At 49.0% G+C, this 22,332-nt stretch overlaps 1 protein-coding gene across 2 annotated transcripts; it reads right to left on the bottom strand.

Moving 5' to 3' along the window:
• Positions 1 to 165: 165 nt before the first annotated feature.
• Positions 166 to 11,144, bottom strand: LOC122390571 (transcription factor BTF3 homolog 4-like). 2 transcript variants are annotated; one of them, XM_043383655.1, is made up of 4 exons: positions 11,064 to 11,144; positions 1,941 to 2,116; positions 1,521 to 1,722; positions 166 to 757 (listed from the first exon to the last, which is right to left on the bottom strand). In XM_043383655.1, exons 2-4 carry the CDS (start codon positions 2,106 to 2,108, stop codon positions 549 to 551), a joined length of 579 nt encoding a protein of 192 aa, XP_043239590.1. In that variant the 5' UTR covers positions 2,109 to 2,116; positions 11,064 to 11,144; the 3' UTR covers positions 166 to 548. The 2 variants fall into 2 exon arrangements, with proteins under 2 accessions (XP_043239590.1, XP_043239589.1); XM_043383654.1 differs by lacking the exon at positions 11,064 to 11,144 and adding an exon at positions 10,743 to 10,789.
• Between the last annotated feature and the right edge of the window lie 11,188 nt (positions 11,145 to 22,332).

The raw sequence follows: 22,332 nt of genomic DNA, 5'->3' as shown, positions 1-22,332 counted from the left end.
TCAAAAACCAGTCTGCATTTATGAGCATTATTGTGCGAATTATAGCACTATCTTCTGATGTCCCTGCTTTTCATCTCTTTGCAAGCGTTTTATCATTCGATATTCGATAACCTCAATTCAATTTAAAACGTTCGTATGTTTGTTTCAACACTCAAATCCAGCCAATTTAGCGATGGTGATATTTATTCAGCCGACTGGAGTATCATCAAATAACATCACAGTGCAGCCCCCTGTTTGCGTCGACCAAGATATATAACAGAGCCCACATTCTCTAACGCGAGACCACGCATCAGTCACGCAATGATGTCAGAGCCGACGCCAGTTTACGCAGTGTGCCTGGCCCTTCAAACACATGCTAGCTACACATAGCATGAGGGTGGTAGTCATGCCCGCCCTCGCAGCCATCGATACGCAGGCCGGGTTCGCGTCTGGATGAACGCTGACCATCCGGGTGTGCCGCGTCCCGTGTTGACCCGGCCATCCGTCCTGGTGTATCGGGAATTCTCTCCTGAAGTCGGCTCCCTGACCAGGTGATGATCACGCCCTGTCTAGTCGTCCTTCTTGCTCGGTGCTTCCGAGGCGGGCGCGGTGGTTGTTTCTGCCGCGTCGCCGTCGCCTGCCGGGGAGGAGTCTGTGGCTGCCGAGTCGGAGGGCTCGGCGGCCTTCGTCGGACCTTCTGCCTTGCTGGCCTCATCGAAGTTCTCCACGAGGTCGGGCACCTCATCATCATTGTCAGCAGCGTCACCGGCAGCTCCCACTGCAAAACAAAGGGTGTCAACAACATGTAGCAGGATACGGTCTAATGGTGAATCGATTGGAAAAGAAATCAGCACCAAACACCACTTTTTATCAACTTAGTCAGAACGTTTTGAAATGAAGGATTCACGACACAGCCCCCGCTCAATCAAGCTTGTAGCGTTGGCCCTGCCCCCCACCCACCGACCGCGCGATTCCTGATCCGACAAATTCCAGTTTTATGTAGGGCTGCGGAGTCGATTGATTTTTTTTTTGTGGGGGGGGGGGGGTGACGCCGACCAAGATTCCGACTCAGTCTCCGTTAACATTTGTCGACTCCGACCGACTCCGACCCCGTGCCCTGGTTTAACGTACGCACATAGCCGCGCGTGGCTGGTCCTCTCACTGACTTCGACTGGCTACCACCTGCCACCAACCGCAACTTTGCCCTCCAGGAGCCTCATAAATATTCAAGCGTCCATCGCGCCTCGATCCCCGGGCTTTTGTTAACAGGGTGTGTCTTAACAACACAGAGTCTAACGCTCAACCGTTGAGCTACGGGACCGGCCACTACCATATCAAGGATCCTGAATTAACAATATTTTAAGTTCATTTTATGTTAAAACAGGTAGCAACTGGAGATAACCAACAAGCAACAAGAAAGCCAACAAACAAAATCCTACGGAAGGACTACGGGAGGAACTGTGGAACATGAGTCAACCTCGACCAGCATCGCCATAATAATAGTATAAGCATAACACCAATATCTATAAGGGAGTTCGTACCGCTTGCTTGCACGGACGACGCCAGCCGCTTCAAGTGCGTGAGACTGTCGGGGCCCAGCTGGTTCAGGATAGTCGGCAACATGTCTGAGATCTGCTTATCCTCAGCGTGACCCGAGATGGCGAACGTGTTGCACTGCAGCGACGCCTGCACCTTCGGGTTGTTGAAGTGTATCACCGAGCTGTCGTCCTTGATCATATTCACCTGTAACCACCAGGCAAAGTGGATGTGTGGAACAAATCAGTTCACATAATTACGTTTTAACATTACCAACCGCCCATCTGATTGAACCTGTGATAGGTCAGTACAAACCACGTGACGATTCCAATATACCCTGATTCCAATTACCATTTACCACAAGGCAAAAATATATTCAGAAAACGGTTAAACAAAAAGGAAAGCATGACTGAAATTCAACATACCTCCTCAATCCCGGGAATGTTGCTAACTGGCAGCTTCTTCAGTGAATTTTGCAGCTTCTTGTCATCAGTGTTGGCGGTTTTGTGAACTACCTTCTTCTTCCTTCGAGGCACTCCCTTGCCACCCACTCGCACCTGCTCAGACAGCTTAGCAAGTTTGTCCCTGTTCATTGTGAGATCTGAAAATAAAAACAACATTGCATATTTACATGAACGGATTGCACAAAGCACGACCGCTGGTGTTATATCGGGCTTTGCGGTGAAACCAGTCTGAGAGGCAACTGCAAGTGCAACCGATAGTAAATACATTGGGTTTGCTTATTGCTACACAGTACACTGGGATAACGCAGGTTCAGTCGAGAAAATTGTGGACAACACAGTGTAGCGTTTCTTACGTTACTGAACGTTAATAAGGAAAATAAACGCTAAGATCGAGTCGCTGTGGTTCGTTTCTGTGTCGTTACGGTCACGTTTGTCGGAGCTTCTCACCAACCATCTCACACGCCACGTTCACCGAAAGAACTCTATCTCCATTTCCCATAGAGCAGAAGGCCGTATCACGCAATCCAGTCAAGGTCAATTAATGCGCGACAGAGACAAAACACTACACACAGGTGATTTTTTATAGTCCAGGAAATGCCAGACATTCAAGCTTGCAGGGATTGTCAGTACCAACGTCAGTTCAGAAAGACCTATTGCAGAAGCTGCATGTCTGTGTGATAGGAAGCGGGCCAGCGGCTGTCACTGATGCATTTCGTGCAGAAAAGACAAAAAGCTTGCGATCTTAACCCGCGCCGGGCCGAGGGGGGTGTTTGAACACCCACCCCCTCCCTGCGGTTTTCTCAGATATCTCAAAAATGGCGGCGCGGAGCGCCGCCGTTTTTGGCACACCTGTTCGTGCATCTTTTCCGCACATGTTGTGAAGGTTTCAGACCCAGGTCGCCTTAGGTCAGGTCACCAGGTCACGCCAAGTGACCTCACCACAGAAAAAATAAGAATGCTCGTCATAGCTACACCGATTGATCGATTGCCTTGAAACTTTCAGCGATTGATTAGAGCAACATTGTCTATAAAATGCATGTCTCGGAATTTTGATATCGGTGACTTAAGGTCAGGTCAATTTTGTGGCCTCTCCATTCAATGCGAGAAAATTGAAAAGCATCTGTTTTGCACGAACGCTAATCTAGACACTCTCAAACATCGAGATGAAGGTAAAATTCACACACTGAACCGGAAAATGACAACTGTGACCTCTGATTATGTCCCCAAGGTCATCTCAGGTCACGAAAAGAATCTAACAGTTTTTCGCTAATAACTTCTGATAGAGGCGTGCTAGAGCGCTGAAAACGCCTTAGATGTGTTCGGCTCGACGTTGCGGATCGACTGATATGCAACATGACCTTTTCCGGTCAGGTCATGACCTTGACCTGAGGTCAAATTTTCAAGTTGACCTTTCAAGGTCAAATTATAGTTCATTCGACGCGTCTCGACGAGAGGAACACGATGCTGGCAAAAGTAATGTCATGGCTCTTTTGAGTCAAAAGTTATTGCCGAAAAAACGCTTTTCGTAAAAACGGCTATTTTTGGAGTTTTTGCCCTCTGGAGGCTAAACCGTTGACCTGAGGTCAAATCTGAGGGCATTACTCAGAAAGGTCTGTAAAAGGGCCATCCGCGGCGCGCTTTTCCGCGGCGCTGTAGCTCTATCGGTTCCCGAGATAGCCGTCGGCAGTTTCCAAAATGTTGAAATAGTCAACATTTTACCTTTGGTGACCTCTGGTGACCTGACCTTTGACCTGACCCAAAAAATGACCGAAGTGTTTTCGTCCTTATTTGGGACGTTCTTTCGATTGCCGCTTACCGCGTGTCGCTACGTGGCCCAGGAGCCGAGTTAGAAGGACGAAAATCACTTCGGTCAATTTTTTTGGTCAGGTCAAAGGTCAGGTCACCAGAGGTCATTGAAGGCAAAATTTCGCCGATTTTCAGGTCTAATGTCGAAAATTTCCAAGAAGCCAACGCATAACTCGGGAACCAATAGAGCTACAGCGCCGCGGAAAAGCGCATTCGATAGCCCTATTAACGCCCTTTCTGAGTAATTCTCTCAGATTTGACCTAACGTCAACGGTTTTGCCTGCAGGGGGCAAAAACTGCAAAAATAGCCGATTTTTTCTGAAACAGTTTTTCTGCAATAACTTTTGACCCAAGCCTTGTACGAGCTTACTTTTACCGGCATCGTGTTCCTCTCGTCAAGACGTATCGAATGAACTATAACTTGACCTTGAAAGGTCAACTTGAAAATTTGACCTCAGGTCAAGGTCATGACCTGACCGGAAAGGGTCATGTTGCATATCAGTCGATCCGTATCGTCGGGCTGAATACATCTAAGGCGTTTTCATCGCTCTAGCATGCCTCTATCAAAAGTTATTTGCGAAAAACTGTTAGATACCATTCGTGACCTAAGATGACCTCAGGGCATAAACAAGGGTCACGGACACCATTTTCATGTTCAGTGTGTCTAAACCACTTGTAATTCGGTGTTTGGGAGTGTTCATAATGTCTTTAGTCCAAAGGAGGCGCATTTCAATTTTCTCCCATAGACTTATAATGGGGAGGTCGCAAAATTGACCTGACCTTAGGTCATCGATATCAAAATTCTGCGATATACATTTTGTACATGCTATTGCTCTTAGCAATCGCTGAAAGTTTCAAAGCGATCGGTCACTCGGTGTAGCTATGACAGACATTGAAACTTTTTATGAGGTGAGGTCACTTCAAGTGACCTGGTGACCTGACCTTGAATGACCTTGGTCTGAAATTTTTACAACATGTGTAGAATTGATGTATGATAAGGTAGTACCAAAAACGGCGGCGCTCCGCGCCGCCGTTTTTGAGATATTCGCGAAAAACCACAAGGGGGGTGTTCAAACACCCTCCCCCCCCAGCAGGGCGCGGGTTAATGAGTGTAAGTGGCAAAAGGTCTGGTAGGATGGGCACGAGGAATGATCGAAATCAGAATAAAAATTATAAATAAGCCACACAGAGCGACCTATATAAGAGAAATTCCCCCAAAACGATCATGCTTAGAAACACGGAAGACAAAAACCACGCTCATGACGCTCCTTATAAAACAACGCTTAACAGCTAGCATCCAAATAAAATAGTCTTTCCGGGCTGATAAAATACAGCTGAATAATTTTACACCACTGAAACTGAGTTTACAACAGTAGTTCGGTAACATCACTGACGTTCCACGCGGTCGTGCGCCCTGACACCAAAAGTCAACAATATTACCTCGGGACTGTCCGCATGTTCGCTTGCATATGTCAGCATATGGTGTCGCTAGTATGAAACTTCATAACCAGGCGAAAATTATTATACTTGACCTCAAAATGTAAAAAACGCTTCATTTTCCTTAAAATTGCATGTTAAATGTAGTATAACCCATGTTTTCACCATTCCGTCATTTCAAAAAATCATTAAAAATATCATTCGACGGTCAATTTCCTCGTTCCACGGTCAGATCAAAGATAATTTTATAGAGACTTAGTAGATACTTAAATTAGCGTGCACTTTTTTGAGACGTGATTCACTAATGAGTTTTAGTGGGCGAACGGCCGAAAAATTACCTTCCGTTCTCATAAATGGGAACGCCCGTTCCCATATTTGGGAACTCCGTTCCCAAAAATGGGAACGTTCCTATATTTGGGTACTCATGACCATAGTTCCACCTACTGAGGTAGGCACACAGGCAGCTCCATAGCATTGGACCCTTGTATCTTATTTGATGTTCGGCTAGCTAGCAACCCGACTGGAAAAAATGCCTCCACTACGCTGAAGTTCTCGGCGGAGGTGATGCGCCGAAATTTTGGCGCAAGGGTTTATGCGCCGAAATTATTTTACCAAGCCATGCTTCATGCGCCGAAAATTGTCAAGGCTTACTGATGGCTGCAGGCTGTAGCCACGCACTTTTCGTCGAGGGGGGGGGGCTGGCATGTGTGTGTGGCTGTCTTCCAGTGACTACTGTACAGACGGTTGTTGGCACGGTCGACGGGATCGGGCAGACAGACATCAGCAGGCCATGCGGGACCGAGCACCAGCGTTCGCTATCACAAAATCTCCTGACTCACAAACTCACTGGCATGTTCCATAATGAAACCTTTATTTTGTTGCCCGGCTCTGATCAGCTGTAGTGCCCAACCGGTGACTGACGCCTGACGGGGCCTTCAACAGGCGTGGTGCAAGCACGGCCGATGGGATCGGCCGCAGGCGCGCACACAGGATTTTTGAATGGGGGGGGGGCACGACCTTCGAACTGGGCCCCCCATGCCGAAGGCCCCCCCCCCAAAAAAATACGGCCCACGGGGCTATATTTCGGTTGGTTTGAAGCTTGAGCAATTGGTTTGTCAATGCATGCTAGGTAAAACAATTATTTCGGTACCAGCTTAATTTTCAAAAGTAAACATATATATTTTTACGCTAGCATGTTTTTTTAGCATGTTTTTTTTTTTCGCGGACCCCGGGCCCGCGAGTCACCCGGTGGCCCGGGGTCAGCTCAGGCAAGGATGTATCCAGGACCTTTCGATGGGAGGAGGAAGGCACGGTGGGTCCAGTCTCACTGGCAGACGGGTCTCTTTAAAACGGTCTTTGCATGAGAAAATGTGGAAAATCGGCAAGCAAAAGTATCATTTATGCCCGAGGAGTGTGCCTAATGTACACTAATGCCTAATTTACATGGTATTTTACGAGCGAGCGAAGCGAGCGAGCTCCTCAGAGTCACCGGTGTGTGGCGCGCTCAGAGGTGCCAGTGAAAGGCCGTCAGATGCGCTGGTGTTGGGTCCTCACAGGCGCCGTTGCGGGGTCTTAGGGCTTAGACACTGGTGGGGCCATCATTGGCATGTGTGTGGCCCTGCAAAATGGCCTGCAAGTGGAAAGTGGCCCGACATAGGCTGGCAAGGACACTCGGAGGCTGGTAAGAGGCCCTCAGAGTCACTGGTACGTGGCCCTCAGAGGCGTCGGTGTGGGGACTCTCAGAGCCGCCGATGTAGGCCCTTAAGATGCGCTGGTGTGGGTCCCTTGGAGGTGGGGCGAGGGGCCTCGCAGTTGCCGTTGTGGGTGCCTTTAGAAACACTGGTGTGGACCGTGTGTCTATCACAGACGGATGTGGAGCCATAGCAGCCAATCCCTCGTTGGCCGTTACTAGGGCCCTGAGCGGCCGGCGAGGTCTCTCAGAAACCGGCATTGGGCCTTTATGAAGATAATTGTGGCTACATAGGAGCCAATAACGTGCCCCACAAGCCCTGTGGTGTCCTTCCGAGTTGAAGTGCGGCCAGCGCGAACCCTCTACTACCAACTGGCGCCGCAGGGCCCCTCGGTTTTGAAGGAACCCTAAACCCGAGAACGGGCACGTACCCCCTCGCTCCCTTGCTATGTCACTGAATCCAAGTGATTAGGGGCCCTTTAGGTAATCAGGGGCGTTTCAGATGACCAGGGGTTTTCAATTGATCAGGGGCCCACCAGGTAACCATGGGCCCCTCTGGTAACCAGGCGTTAATTAAGTAACGAGGAACCCCATCAATAACCAGGGCCCCTCAGTAAACGGGGGCCACTCAGGTAAGTTTAGGAGTTCCGCAGAAGGGCCGGCAAGGTTTCTCAGGTCCGTTTTTTGACAAGGCTCTTATTTACTCAGGTGCGAGCCCCTTGCCATCAGCAGGGGGCCCTTTCAAGCCTTTTGAGGGCCGTTTAACGTCTCTTGAGTTCCCATTGAGGCCTTCTAAGGGCCCTTTGAGCAGTCGAGGGGCCTTTGAGGCCTTTTGAGGGCCTCTTGACGTCAGCTGAGGACCGTTGGACGCCAGCTGAGGATCGTGTTTTTGGGCTTTCTGATGGCCATTAGACGCCAATGGAAGACCCTCTGACAACAACTGGGGCCCTCTGACACCAGCTAAGGGCACTTTAAGTTTGACGCTAGCTCAGGGCCCTCTGGCATTACCTGGGGGGCCCTCTGACGCTAGCTCAAGGACCTTTGACGCTCTTTAAGGCCTTCTGAGGGCCCTTGAGGTCTTCTAAGGGCCCCTTGAGGTTTTCTAAGGGCCCCTTGAGGCTTTTTGAGGGCCGCTTGACGCCAGCTGAGGACCGTTTGAGACCTTCTGATGGCCATTTGGCGCCAGCTGGGGGGCATCTGGCACCAGCTGGGGGCCCTCTGTCACCAGCAAAGGACTCTTTAGAGCCTTCGGAGAGCCGTTCGACGCAAGGGCATGGCCCTCTGACGCCACCTCAGGGACCTTTGACACCCTTTAAGGCCTTCTGACGTCCGTTTGACGTTAGCCGAGGGCCCTTTGAGGCTAATGGCCCTTTGAGCCATCTGAGAGTCCTTTGAGGTCATCTGAGGGCTCCTTAAGGCCATCTGAGGGCCCTTTGACACCATCTAAGGGCCCTTTGACACCAGATGAGGGTCCTATGACGCTAACTGAGGGCTCTTCGAGGCCATCTGAGGGCCTTTTGAGACCATCTGAGGGCCCTTTAAGGCCATTTGAGGGCCCTTTGTACACGGTCTTCGGTGGTCTAAGGATTAGTTAGAGGCCCATTTGAGGCGGCCTTCGGCCGCCTCAAATGGGCCCCTTCCTTCGAGTTGGGCCCCCCAACTCGAATGGGGGGGCACGGGCCCGTGTGCCCCCCCCCTTGTGTGCGCCCTTGGGATCGGGCAGATACCAGGCCACGCGGGACCGATTGCCAGCGTCCGCTCGCAAACCACACGCCGGAAATACAGGAATCACAACGGTCAATACGCACACGATAGCATACGTTATCTGAACTAGGGAATCCGACAATCCATAACCTCACTCTCGATCGGTGAACTGTTCCCGCCGTGGGAGAGTCACAATCAGGTTCACTGAACATGACTTAAATACCCTGAGACGAACACGAGAACAAGATAAGTGATATTTAAGATGTTTAACTCCCGAAGACATTTAATCCTCGCCGGCCGAGGGGGGGTTGGTAATGGTGCCACCCCCCTGACAGTTTTTTCACGATTTACGCCGAAGTACGCTGAAAATTTCGGCGCAAGCCATCGATTTACGCCGAAGTACGCCGAAAATTTTCGGCGCAAACGCCCAACTACGCTCGAGTTCTCGACGAAAGCGTGCATTTTTTCCAGTCGGGGCTAGCAACTCAGTAGGCGGAACTATGGTCAAGCGTACCCATTTTCGGGAACGCATTTTCGTTCCCATGTTTGGGAACGATAAACCCAAATATGGGAACGCCATGTAGGCATTATTTAAAACAAGAAAAAGAACTGTTAAATGACGTCCAAAAAATATAAAACGATCGTGAACCGCCTGATAGTTGTCTCAATATTGTTGGGAAAGAGTTTGATATTGTAAGGCCCATCGTAGTTTCAAATCGTTCCCCTATTTCTAAAGCAGTCCATCACCCGGGCCGCGAGCCCAAATTTGGGAACGCTCTCGTACACTGGCGCTGCAAGCGTTCCTTATTATGGGAACGGCGTACCCAAAATTGGGAACGATTTCACCGACGCCTTTCAGGGGCTCTTTTCATTAACAAGCATCACGTCCAACGCCGCAAATTATTGTTAACGCAACAATCATCAGATGACCTTTCCGGCAAGACCGTTGCATGTTTCGCCCGGTCTTCTGCGCTTTTATTCCCGTCGATCTCGCAGCGGGCACGCCCCCCTCTGCAGGATTACGTAATCCACAACGCTCAGCGATGTTCAACAAGGTCTTCCATACCTATATCCACCGTCCGCGCCGAGGGTGGAGACATGTCAAGCACCTGTCTGCTAATCACCGAGAGTTGACGAGCACAAGAAGTATCCAAAAATGGGAACGCTGAATATGTTACACCCTCAAAACACCTAGTCCCAATGAAAATCTAGTTTTTTCCTTTCTTAATGAGTGTAAGTGGCAAAAGGCCTGGTAGGATGGGCACGAGGTATGATCGAAATCAGCATAAAAATTATAAATAAGCCACACAGAGCGACCTATATCAGAGAAATTCCCCCCAAACGATCATGCTTAGAAACGCCGAAGACAAAAACCACGCTCATGACGCTGCTTATAAAACAACGCTAAACAGCTAGCATCCAAATAAAATATGTCTTTCAGGGCTGATAAAATACAGCTGAATGATTTTAAACCACTGAAACTGAGTTTACAACAGTAGTTCGGTAAAATCACTGACGTTCCACGCGGTCGATCGCCCCGACACCAAAAGTCAACAATATTACCTCGGGACTGCCCGCGTGTTCGCTTGCATATGTCAGCATCTGGTGTCGCTAGAATGAAACTTCATAACCAGGCGAAAATTATTATACTTGACCTCAAAATGTAAAAAATGCTTCATTTTCCTTAAAATTGCATGTTAAATGTCGTATAACCCATATTTCCACCATTCTGTCATTTTTAAAAAATCATTAAAAATATCATTCCACGGTCAATTTCCTTGTTCCACGGTCAGATTAAAGATAACTTTATGGAGATTTAGTAGATACTTAAATCAGCGTGCACTTTTTTGAGACGTGATGCACTTTTGAGTTTTAGTGGGCGAACGGCCGAAAAATTGCCTTCCGTTCTCATAAATGGGAACGCCCGTTCCCATATTTGGGAACTCCGTTCCCAAAAATGGGAACGTTCCTATATTTGGGTACTCATGACCATAGCTCCGCCTACTGAACTGGCAAAACAATAATGCAAATGGTCGAACCAAGGAAGCATTATCACCATCTACTTCAAAATAATAAACTTCTAGTGAAATCAACACAGTGAACAAGGTTGGGTGGTGGGTCCATGCCTTTATAGTCCATGGTGACATTCCCAAGCACATCATGGCACCCAGGACCAACGATCGATTGCTCACTTTGAAATAAACTATCTTAAAATGTTAACTTATCTATTTCTGGGAATTCTGCACCGATCCACTCAGTGCCAGAGCCACAAAGGTGAAACACGTGCAACGTGCGGCGTAAACGCCGCGTGACTTTAAAAGTTAACTTGTGACGAGCCACCGACATCAGATTGATTCACATGTAGAAAGTGTACGCAAACTTAAGCACATATGTTCAAAATACTAGGTGTTTATTCTAAAAAAAAAATGAATAAATCACGTTCTTACCACGTCCAAATACCAGAAAACACAAACACCGCACCGTCGTCGTCCGTCCTCGAAGCGCGACGACCAAGGTGACGACTTGTGACGCAGCGGCGATGACAAGCTTTAGCCGCAATTTGATGACTATATAGTTATGTTATTTTGATAAAACCTAAATAAACATACATTGTTGTTAAAAAAATTTCTTAATATGGTGAAATAATACCAATTTTGATTTGTAAGCGCGACTAAAGACAAAAAATGTAATGAAATAAAATTAAACGTCATTTTTACAAAGTGTTTCTTTGCGTTGATATTCTCTCACCTTGTGCAAAAGGCAAATTCTCTTATCCCGGAACAATAACACAAACAAATGAACAACGTTGGGTTTTTTTCTATGTTGTCCAATATATTTTAGCAAATTTCGTGTTATACAAAACATTTCCGGTACATATCCACACAGGCACACACACGCACACACAAACCCATACACACATGCCCGCTCGGACACGGTCAGGAGGCGTTCAACCGCCTATCCTCCGTGCAGCAGTTAGGTACAGTCCCAGTAAACATGCCGACGTCGGCCCGACGTCGGCCGACGTCGGGGTGACGTCGGCAACTCGGCATTGGCATGCCGACGTCGGCCCGACGTCGGTCCAACCTCAGCACGACGTCGGCTGGATGTCGCATATGCCCGCATGTACCGACGTCCAGCCGAGGTCCAGCCGACGTCGGGCCGACGTCGGACCGAGATCAATTGCTGAGGTCCAGCCGACGTCGGGCCGACGTCGGACCGACATCGGCCGCTGTTTTGACCGTTAAAATAATATAAAATACATGTTTCATGTTTCATAAAGAGCTTCTGTATTCAAAATATCCTCAGGAAACTCAAATCTTCCTCCACGTCGCAACCCCCTGATCCGGACTGGACGGGAAACTTTATCCCATTTGGGATTGCCCGTAAGCCGAGCTCGCCCGTAACCGGGTGCGGTGAGTGCTTGGGGGCTGCTCGGCCTATCCTTTGGTCAGGCTCAGCCACGGCAACTCACCAGGGCCGGGCCCAGTTCATATAAAAAGGCCAGTCGGCAAGTGTCACTTTGCCAAAGTGCCACTTATCAAAGGGACACTTTGGGAAACGTTGGTGCAGGTGTGTAAGAGTGGCTAGGTATATGAATCCATTGTGGGGTCGCCCTTTCCAATAAGTGTCACGTAACAGCAATGGGACCAGGGACTCTATATGAACTGGACCCAGGATGCTCGCCAAGAAGACCAATGTCTCCATCCTATCATCCTTCCGGCTCTGAAATGGTCTTGTCAGACAGAAAGGGCATAACCCAACAAAACAAAGTAAATTCGCTATCTGACTGCGTGGTGTAGTGGTTAGCGCACTAACCTCGCGTTCAAATGACATGGGGTTCGAATCCCATCGCCGGGTGATGCTTTTGGCGTGTTGTCACAGTAAACATGCCGACGTCGGCGACTGGGGGGGGCTCGAATCCCGCCGCCGGTTGATATTTTTGGCGCGTTGTCCCAATAAACATGCCGACGTCGGCCTCGTCGGTCCAACGACAAACGATCTCGCCAACCTCGGCAAACGACCTCGGCCCGACGTCGGCTCGACGTCGGCTGGACTTCGGCTGGACGTCGGAACATGCGGGCATATCCGACGTCCAGCTGATGTCGGGCCGAGGTTGAACCGACGTTGGGCCGACGTCGGGCCGAGCCTCGGCCCGACGTCGGGCCGACGTCGGCATGTTTACTGGGGTCCCACACCCTCCATCCTGACTATCTGGCCTGCAGGGCTCCTTGTGGAGGTAAAAGAAGGTATAACCGTCCCGTTGGTGACCTTCATTCAGGACGTACGCCCATGGGTGGAGAGCCTACCCCGGCCACCCCGGCCGTGGCCGGGGTAACTTTCAGCTTACCCCGGCGCGGCCGGGGTAACCTTTTCCACTTCTGTAAATCCTAAAAGCTGTATCTACATGAGAGAAAAGGAAAACCAAGTGCCACCTATGAAAGTGTCCCCCTTATCTACCTTTCAAATTTTCTATTTTGATTTTGAAGCTTCTACTCAAAACTTTTCATCGAGAATGTCCGACATCCTGATCAGACAGAATTAAATGCAAAGCAAGGGCCGTTACCGTAAGAAGGCACTACAATAATAACATTACAAGGCAGATCTAGGGCAGGGGCGTCGCCGACGGGGGGGTCGGGGGGGTCGTGACCCCCCCACTCTTGAAAACTGGGGGTGTCGACCCCCCCCCCCCCACTTTTTGCGATGCTGAGTATGCTTTTTTAGCTTTTATGTCAGTGAAGCAGGCGTCAGCAACACCAACAAATACATCAGACTCAAAATCGCTTCAAGAGCTCCCTAAAGCCAATTAGCCAATTACCTAAAGGTCAATTAGCTGTGGGCGGGGAACACCAGCACAACAATGTTTTTAAGTAGCCCCCATCCTAGTACCTTTTTATCCCTCAAAGGATTGGACGCTCCAAAACTGTCCCGAGCGTTCGTCTGATCGTTTTAAAAAAATGGTCGCAGTCGATTCGTCGGATCAGTACCTAACTACAAAACTACAAACTAGCCTCAGCCCCATGGCTACCGTCACAAACTAGCTGTAGGGTAAGGTGCCTAATTAGCGACCCTTTCCGATTTGCGGCCTACCTCCCTACAGAAAAACTGGCAGGAGAAAACGGGGTAAAAATATCGTCAAAAGGTCAGCCATACTTTGGTTATCAAATTAAATTATTTTCTGGTCGTCGATGTTTCTGGTGGGACGTTTCAGGTGAGTTTAAATAAAAATGACGAGTTTCTTATCCAAAACGTGTATGTTTGGGCCCTCTCTGATGAAAAGCGATGCACATTAGGATGATGCACCTTTATTATTCTGAATCGACATTCCTTTGTCAATTGATTGCCGTTTTCCCATAGTGAATCGCTCAACTGTGCACAGCATGACGGTTAAAAATGTGTCGCAACTCATATTTCCTATTTGCGCCTGACATGGTCGCAAATAGCTCAAGAAGGGAAAGAAAGGGGAAAAGAGAGAAATGAAAATGAGGTGTTGCTGAAGCTTGCAATGTGTGGCAGGGGATGCCAAATGTCGTCACCGACTGCAGGGGTGCCGAATTCAGCGCGGACCTCGAATATCATACGAGATAGCCCGCAAAATTTGGGTTTCCGCCTTCTTTTCGCCTTCGGTGCATCACGTGATCAGTTTTTACTTACGCAAATGTGTTGGATAAACGTTCATGTTCGAGTAATTGAGTGCTTTGCGTATAGGTTACCTTTTTGAGATCATATTTCATCTTTTCAGGTTTCGCATTTTTTGCCATTTTTAATATGGGGAAACCCATAGACTTATTAGCGACCCTCCCCGGTCGCTAATCGGGAAGAGTTCCCTATTAGCGTTTTTTGCAATGGTTTGCCAAAATGCTCACTACAAATAAGTTAGTGAATATTGGGGCAGAAAATGACTGTATTTTAATAGAAAAATGAACGATCTCTCCGAAAATCAAGCCAGTAATACAGTAGCACCCACAGAGCGTGAGCAATGACGGTTCAAATTAAGGGGGTCGCTAATTAGGCACCTTACCCTACAGTGCACATGTAGGGGAAAGGGAGTCAAATGGAACCGTCTCGGGCTTTCGCAAAGAAGTCGCGCAAAAAGGAGCCGATTGCAACAAAACTTCCGGTGCGCTCGAGTTAATCACCTACTTAAAATAAATCGATATCCCTGATTCAAATAAAGATGACCTTAGTTCACTTTTTCATAACGTGCTTTTAATTGATAGGGTAGTTTTTGGAGCTGATTTTGAACTTAGCGCCCATCTGAACATTTAAGAAGTAGTTGTGTTGCTTATTCATATAACATGCTAGGAAGCAATCGGTGATGGTCATCCACTATTAGGTACTGGTCGATCTGACCTGACCTGATCTACCCCAAATGCATGGAGTCATCATCTTCGTTCAAAACTAAGATAACATTCGTAATCAGAGCCTCGAAAAACCATCACAACTTACATTCGTTAAGTTCTAGCAGGTCCCGAGTTTCTCTACTTATTGGCGATGACCTGAGTCCTGAGATGACCCGAAAACTTGTAAATGGGTATCATCGGCTTTCTCTCGTCACGGGCAGCATGCTCTTTTTTCCGCAAACCTGTAGATCGATCAGGGGTCGAAAGCATGCCTCAGCGTTAGTTAAGTATGCGTTATACGTTAGCGACTGGGAAACCACCAATAGAAGGGCTACAGTGAAGCAGAAAACTATTCGATAGCTCTTTTAACGCTCTTTCACTAGCTTCGCGTTAGATTTCATCTCAGGTCTATGTTTGGCCCATAAGAAGGCAACCAGCTAACTGGACAGATTCTGCCGAAACATCTGCTTTGCAATAACTTTCGAAACCGTGAATTCGTATGGTATGTACATATGTTGTCTTGTCACCACCGTCTTGATCTCTTTGAGACGCGTCACATGAGTTAAAATTTGACCATTCAGAATTAACGTTAAAACGACCTCAGGTCAACGTTATGTCCTGATCGAAAAAGGACCTCCTGCTGCATATGAATGGATCCGTGTTGTTGAGCTGAACAGTGAACACCTTCCAGGTGCTGTCATCGCTCTACCGCGTCTTCGTCAAAAGTTGTAGAAAAAAATGCTGGTGGCCATCGATGGACATTTCCACTAATGACCTTTCGAGTCATCACTCGCCATAAGTTGCACCCTGTCCCTGGCAATGATGAGCTGATTTGTCATGGCTCCAAAGATATTTTGCGTTTCTGACGAACTTTTTCAAAGCAGGAGGCATTCGTGCTTTTTCTAATTTCTCAGGGTGAAGACTTCCATTTCGCGTCTAGCTAGACGCGTCTTAAGTCTTAGACGCGTCTAGCTGGACGGCGGCTGCATCTATCTGGCGACAGCTTACTTTAGACGCGTCTTGCTTGGAAGTCTCCGTCCAACAGTTAGACGCCAAGTTAGACGCCAACTTGGACATCTGCTCAGTTAGATGCCAGTTGGACGCCAGTGGAAGTCTCCACCCATTTTCTAATGATGAGGTCACGTATTTGACCTGCCTTCAGATCATAGATGTAAATCCTCAGTTAGAATCATGAATTGCTGACACGTATAACCCCATACATTAGGTACCTATACAGTGTACCAAATTTCGAAGTTATGGGAGAAAAGCTACAAGAATGGCGAGAGGGGAAAGTTTTTGAACTTGACATGGCGACCTGACCTTAAAGGAAAAGGGCCACCTTTAACATGGGGATTGAAACTGAGATAGCCATCTTGTAGCCCGTGTCCGAAAACCTGGCTGTCTACCTCCTTACGGCCGATTTCGGCCTTCGTAGTTATCGGCAATTTTAAAAGAAAATACGCCAGGAATGCGTCCTTATCCCAGGAATGCGTTCTTATCCGACAATACAGCCACCCGCGGCGAGGCTTTGGTTTTTTACCAATCAGCTCCAACCAGCTCAGCTTTAACCAATCAGCTTATCTGACACAATCCGACGAGTCTGTCTTCTGAACGCTGATTGGCTTGAGTGTGACGTCATCGCTATGCCATCATACAGTAGGTGCCGTAGAGAGTATCAACATAGTACCAATATGTTAAATAGTTTTAAATACTTTTTCGCGAATTGTGCACTTCTGGCACCAGTTTTAAAAAGAAAATGAAAAATAATAATGTCAAAATGAAAAACAACGATATCTTCATATTTCACGAAGGTGGCCCTTTTCCTGACCAGTGATAATTTTTACGCAAGTGATGTAGGTAGGTATACCTACCTAATAGGTTATACCAAATTTGGCGGCGCTGCGCGCCGATTTGTTACACACGCACACACACACATACGCACGCACAAAACTGGGAAGTGTGGCTAAAAAAAACCCTACCCATCGGGTGAAGACTAGAAACCCGACCCCCCCCACTCAAAAATCCGTGGCGACGCCCCTGATCTAGGGTAATATCAGTGATATATGTAGAGCATCAAGAGAGAGCTACTGAAGCTCAAGGCTCCCCCAACTTAACCCAGTAGTGGCGGAACACCTTCAATTAAGTGGGGGGGGGGGGGGCACTGCCGACTTTCCGTCCTATTCTTTCCATGCAACGCCCTTAGGGCTAATGTTAAAAAGGCAAAATCAAGGGGGGACACGGTGCCCCGTTGCCCCCCCCCCCCCTTCCACCACCTATGGCTTAACCCGCGCCAGGTTGGTGACACTATCGTAGCACGTTGAGGCAAGAGGTAGGCATTTTACGTCCCTTCTAACTCGCCTACTGGGCTACGTGGCGAGGAGCGGTTATGCCGTTTGAAGGAGTGTAAAAATAATAAGAGTCCTATATAGCTCGGTCATTATCTTAGGTCTGCTCAAAGGTAAGACTCCAGTGATACGCATTTAGTTGCTCATGTAACTCCAATAACTGGCTCGGCAACTCATTTGGCAGATTAAAACATTTACTCCAGGTTGCCAAAACGGTAGTTTCTTCACTCAGCTGAGACGGAATGACTCACTTTTTTGCATTTTTTCGTGTTTTTTTTTTTTTTGTTGAAAAGGCCAAAGTCTGAAAAATAAGTGGCCTAAAACTGGTGAGAAAATTAGATTTGGGGGTAGATACCCTAGGGTGATCTCTATTATGATTCAGCCCCCAGTCTGGAAGAAGTTCGCGCCACTGTTAGCACCACCTCAGGGCGACTATGCCGCTGTCGGTACGAGACGTGATTTTATTCTTTATGATTTTAATTATTTTCATTCCCGGCAGGCGGTGGGCCTCCCAGCCACCTTCCGCGCGGTGGGGGGTCATTTTTTGCCCCCCCCCCTCGTATCTCCGAAACTACTGGACGGATCCGGAAAATTCAAACAGCGTTCGATAGCCCTGTCAAATTTTTCGAAGGAAACCAAATTTCATTGACCTCGGAGTCACCGATGACGTCACAGGTCAGGTCAAAGATAAAATGTTTCACCGTTCACGGGGCTTCTAGGGAAAGCGCTATAACACCGAGTAAAACGCATTTTGTCGAAAATCAGCGATAAGGTGTCAGTTGTCTAGTAGTAGGGGAGAGTGGGTTAAGATGCCCAGGGTGGGAAAGACGCCCCACCCCCTCTAGCGGCGAAACAAAGAATCGAAGCTGGAAATTAATGTTCTTAGTGTAAAGCCGAAGCCTGCCTTGTTAACTGCACAAAAATTTGCGAAGCTCAGTTGGGCAACGGCTGGCTGGGGATTGCATGTTTTTTACTTGCTGCTTTCAAAAAATATTTTGGTGTCAAAACATTGTAAATATCAAAGAAGGTAAATAATTTGTATGTCCCTTGCTGTGGTCGTGATACATTAAAGGGACTATCCCACCTTCTAAAATGTTGTTAAAACCAGTTAAATTGTGCCCGACTTTATAGATTGGATGGCCAGGAACACGGTTCTGGCATTTATTTTTCATTAAACATCTTAGGCTTCCCATATTCTAAACACAAACCCAGTGGCGCAGCCAGGGGGGGTCAGAGGGTCAGCTGACCCCCCCGAAATTTCTGTCAGGGGCCCGCTCGAGAGAGAGAGTGAGAGAGAGAGAGAGAGAGAGAGAGAGAGAGAGAGAGAGAGAGAGAGAGAGAGAGAGAGAGAAAGAGAGAGAGAGAGAGAGAGAGAGAGAGAGAGAGAGAGAGAGAGAGAGAGAGAGAGAGGAGAGAGAGAGGTCCTAATCTAATCGGACGAGCCCGCTTCGAGAAATGCCCACTGCGACACCTCGGGTGAGGGGTCGGCCTGGGGCCCCAGGTGGACAGGGCCCGGGCCCCCAGGAGAACGGGCCCGGCCCCCTGGGTGGATGGGACCCGGGCCCCCTGTAGATGGGTCCGGGCCCCCGGGTGGATAGGGCCCGGGCCCCCTGGCGGATGGGGCCCCGGTGGATGGATCCGAGCCACCGGGAGAACGGGCCCCGGGTGGACGAGGCCCGGATCCCCGGGTCCCGCGAGAACGGGTCCAGGCCCCTCGGGTGGATGGGGCCCGAGGCTCCGGGAGAACGGGCCCGGGCCCCCTGGGTGGAGGGGGCCCGGGCCCCCGGCTGGATGGGGCCCGGGCCCCCGGGAGAACGGCCTTGAGCCCCGGGTGGACGGGGCCGGACCCCCGGTTGGATGGGGCCCGGGCCCCGGGAGAACGGGCCCGGGCCCCCTGGGTGGATAGGGCACGGGCCCCTGGGTGGATAGGGCACAGGCCCCCGGGTGGATGGGGCCCGGGCCCCGGGAGAACGGGCCCGGGCCCCTTAGGTGGATGGGGCACGGCCCCCCGGGTAGATGGGGCCAGGGCCCCCCGATGGATGGGTCCGGGCCCCCGGGAGTACGGACCCCAGGCCCCGGGTGGACGGGGCCCGGGCCCCCGGCTGGATGGGGCCCGGGCCCCCGGGTGGGCGGGCCCCGGAGCCCCGGGTGGACGAGGCCCGGAGCCCAGGTGAACGTGGCCCGGGCCCCCGTATGGATAGGGCTTGGTCCCCCATGTGGATAGGACCCGAGCCCCCGGGTGAATGGGGCCCGCTAGGGTGACCCGCTTGCTTCGCAACGCGAATAAGGGGTATTTTCGACCGGTGGGCGTTTGGTTGGTCTTGTGTCTGTGGGTTATGTATCCATTACGGTCGATTGCCTTTTGACGGCTAAGCATTTTGGTTTTGGGAAAAAATATCCATCGCATCGAGGTGCTCGTGTCTGATAATAACCATGCGTTCTACTATAGAACATGCCAAGTGTATTTCATGACATAGGTTGGCGTAGGTTATTGAAGAGTAAAAGCCATCGATGAATTACTATGTAGAGGTTTGAAACATTTATATTCTTAAGAATATTGTTGCTCGTCATGCAAAAGCGATGATTGGACCTTGGTCACAATTGAATGCTCTTCCAATCTATGCCCATTTCAATTGTCAAACATACCAGGTTATGTAGCAAAACCCCTGTAATTAAGTAAGTCATAAGCAAATGCTATTTTCTCCAGCAATTTGTTCCACCTTGTTTTTGATCAATTAGCTTTTCACAATTTTCCCATGAGAGGCGGTAGGTACATTTCTCTTGCCAACAAGCGTTGTTTGAACCCGCTCCGTCTGACAGTCACCCAAAAATAGCATTAAGTCCAAAATCCGTCCAAAACGTCAATTTTTCAAGCATAAGTGCCCTCACGGGTGCACGTGGCGCGTGCCATCCCTGCACCGCACACCATTCGATAGCCCGTTCGATTCTCATGCACGATACTGTGTTCCTCGTGCCGATCGGACCCACGGTTACCGAGATACTGCACGGGGACCGGACCCGTGTCGGGCAAGTTGAGCCATTGTCGCCCATTTTTGCAAGCCGATTTATGCATGTAAAGTCTATGACGCGAATTTGCACTTTTTGAGCACGCGCCATGTGCTCACCACCGGCCCGATCGAGCTGTGACTCTTCACAGGCACGTTACCCATCCTTGTTCTATAAGTTGCGCGAATTTCAGCGCACTATGGAAGTTACGTCGCGATCAGCCGCTTTTTTACGCGAGTTCTTCGCGAAAAAAAAATCTTAGGGGGTTGCATCAACCCCTCCCCCCTGTGCCGGCGAGGGTTAAAACTTCTTACGAGCGAATTCACGTAATGAAGAAGAATAAAAGCACAATCTACTACAGCAGCCAATAGATGACTTAGGACAGGCACATGGGACTACTTTTAAATCTTGTGCGACAGAAGCAGGCAACAGTTCCGATTGCATATAATATGCTATGCATATTGCGGAATTGGGGCTCATATCGGACTCGAAAGATACGAAGTCATACGTCATAGTAACATATTTCTGTCGTGGTCAATTTGCGCAAAAAGTGAAGACCGGGTGATTACCGAGCTACTGTTCTATGCAAATTTTCTGATTCAAACTCGCTCAGGGTTATCGTGCAGGTAAAGGGGGCCCGCCCAGCAGAATGCGTATGAAATATGGAGAGATTCTGAAAAATGGGTGGGGGCCCGCACACTAGGGGGGCCGCTTTGGAAGCGATGACCCCCCCGAAACGAAATCCTGGCTGCGCCACTGCACAAACCTTCAAATATGTGACGTCACAGCCCAAAATTACCTCCTTCTCCAGGCCACATTACTGTCATAAAGCTGATTCTTTTTACTCTGTAGGCACCACAACAAAGTTCAGACCAAGTTTTAACCCTAGAACGCCTAGGGGGGGGGTTGTATCAACCCCCCCCCCTGAGGTTTTTTCGAAGTGCACGCTAAACGGCTTGTCGTAGCGGGCTGAAATTTTCAATACCCTCTGGGGCAACCTTTGCGCATCTTTTGCCGAAAAAAAATTGATCGGGTCATGTCAGGTCACGGAGTTATGACGTCATAAGAGGTACAGCCTCCGGCCGGATTTTCACAAACTGAGTGCCAACGCCCGAGGTTTCCTGCCGGTGGTACGGACATCGGTTGATGGATCGTGATGAAACTGCCCATGCATGTTGGGGCAAGTATTGGCTATCATATGGTATAAGAAATTTGACCGGGTCAGGTCAGGTCACGGAGCTATGACGTCACAAGAGGAACAGCGTCCGGTACTATTTTTGAAAAGCGCCCGAACCACTATTTTGCTAATTCTTGTCACCTCAATGGGAATATGCAGCAATATTAGCTTCTATTGGGAGCAAATGGACCTCCCAAATCCAAAAATACAATCAGATTTCAAAAATTTAAATTTTGATTTTTCGAATTTCTGCCGCCGACTGTGACCTTGCCGACTTCCGGCGCTCCCAACGCGCCATTTTTAGAGCTAGGGAAACGAAATACATACCAAACGATAGAGAATTGATCAAGGAACACGATAGTGAAGGTTTCAAGTCGATATCTCCCACCGTTTTGCCGCAATCGCCGCCGAAAGTTGAAAAAAAATCTATTTTTCCGAAAATTTGACCTTTGACCGGTCAAAAGTAGGTCAAATGTTGACCTAGGACCAAAAAATATACCACCAATCGCGAGATCTCGTTGAGAGCAATCCGTTGGTTTTTTCCGCTAAGCTCTACGACCTTCCGTTTCGAAACGCCAGGGGGGGGGTCGTAACAACCCCCCCCCCCCTGGTCGTTCGTGTTATGAGAAATGGCCTGGTCGTGCGAGGGTTAAGCGATTTTTCAACGAACAAACCCATTTAAATCAGAATGACTAAACGAGGTGACGTCACACTAACGGTCGCTCCATGTTGAAGATAGGGCCTTGTACAAGGCCCATTTTCAAATGAAGGGAACGAATTTCTTCAACACCAAGAGGCCGCGAGGGTTGCAACCTAGATAGATAGTGGTTTCTGAACCTCGCCGCAA

Source organism: Amphibalanus amphitrite, unplaced genomic scaffold (genome assembly GCF_019059575.1).
Source record: "Amphibalanus amphitrite isolate SeventyFive unplaced genomic scaffold, NRLGWU_Aamphi_draft 000401F_arrow, whole genome shotgun sequence".
Taxonomy (NCBI): domain Eukaryota; kingdom Metazoa; phylum Arthropoda; class Thecostraca; order Balanomorpha; family Balanidae; genus Amphibalanus; species Amphibalanus amphitrite.
The sequence above is the reverse complement of the archived record's forward strand: the minus strand, read 5'-3'. Positions and strand labels throughout refer to the sequence as shown.

Bases quoted from the DNA above. Each gene is read 5' to 3' on its own strand.
- LOC122390571 (XM_043383654.1), bottom strand. The intron at 1,723-1,940 runs GTATGTTGAATT...TGGTGGTTACAG, and splicing joins ACATTCCCGGGATTGAGGAG to GTGAATATGATCAAGGACGA. The intron at 758-1,520 runs GTACGAACTCCC...TTTGTTTTGCAG, and splicing joins GTCGTCCGTGCAAGCAAGCG to TGGGAGCTGCCGGTGACGCT.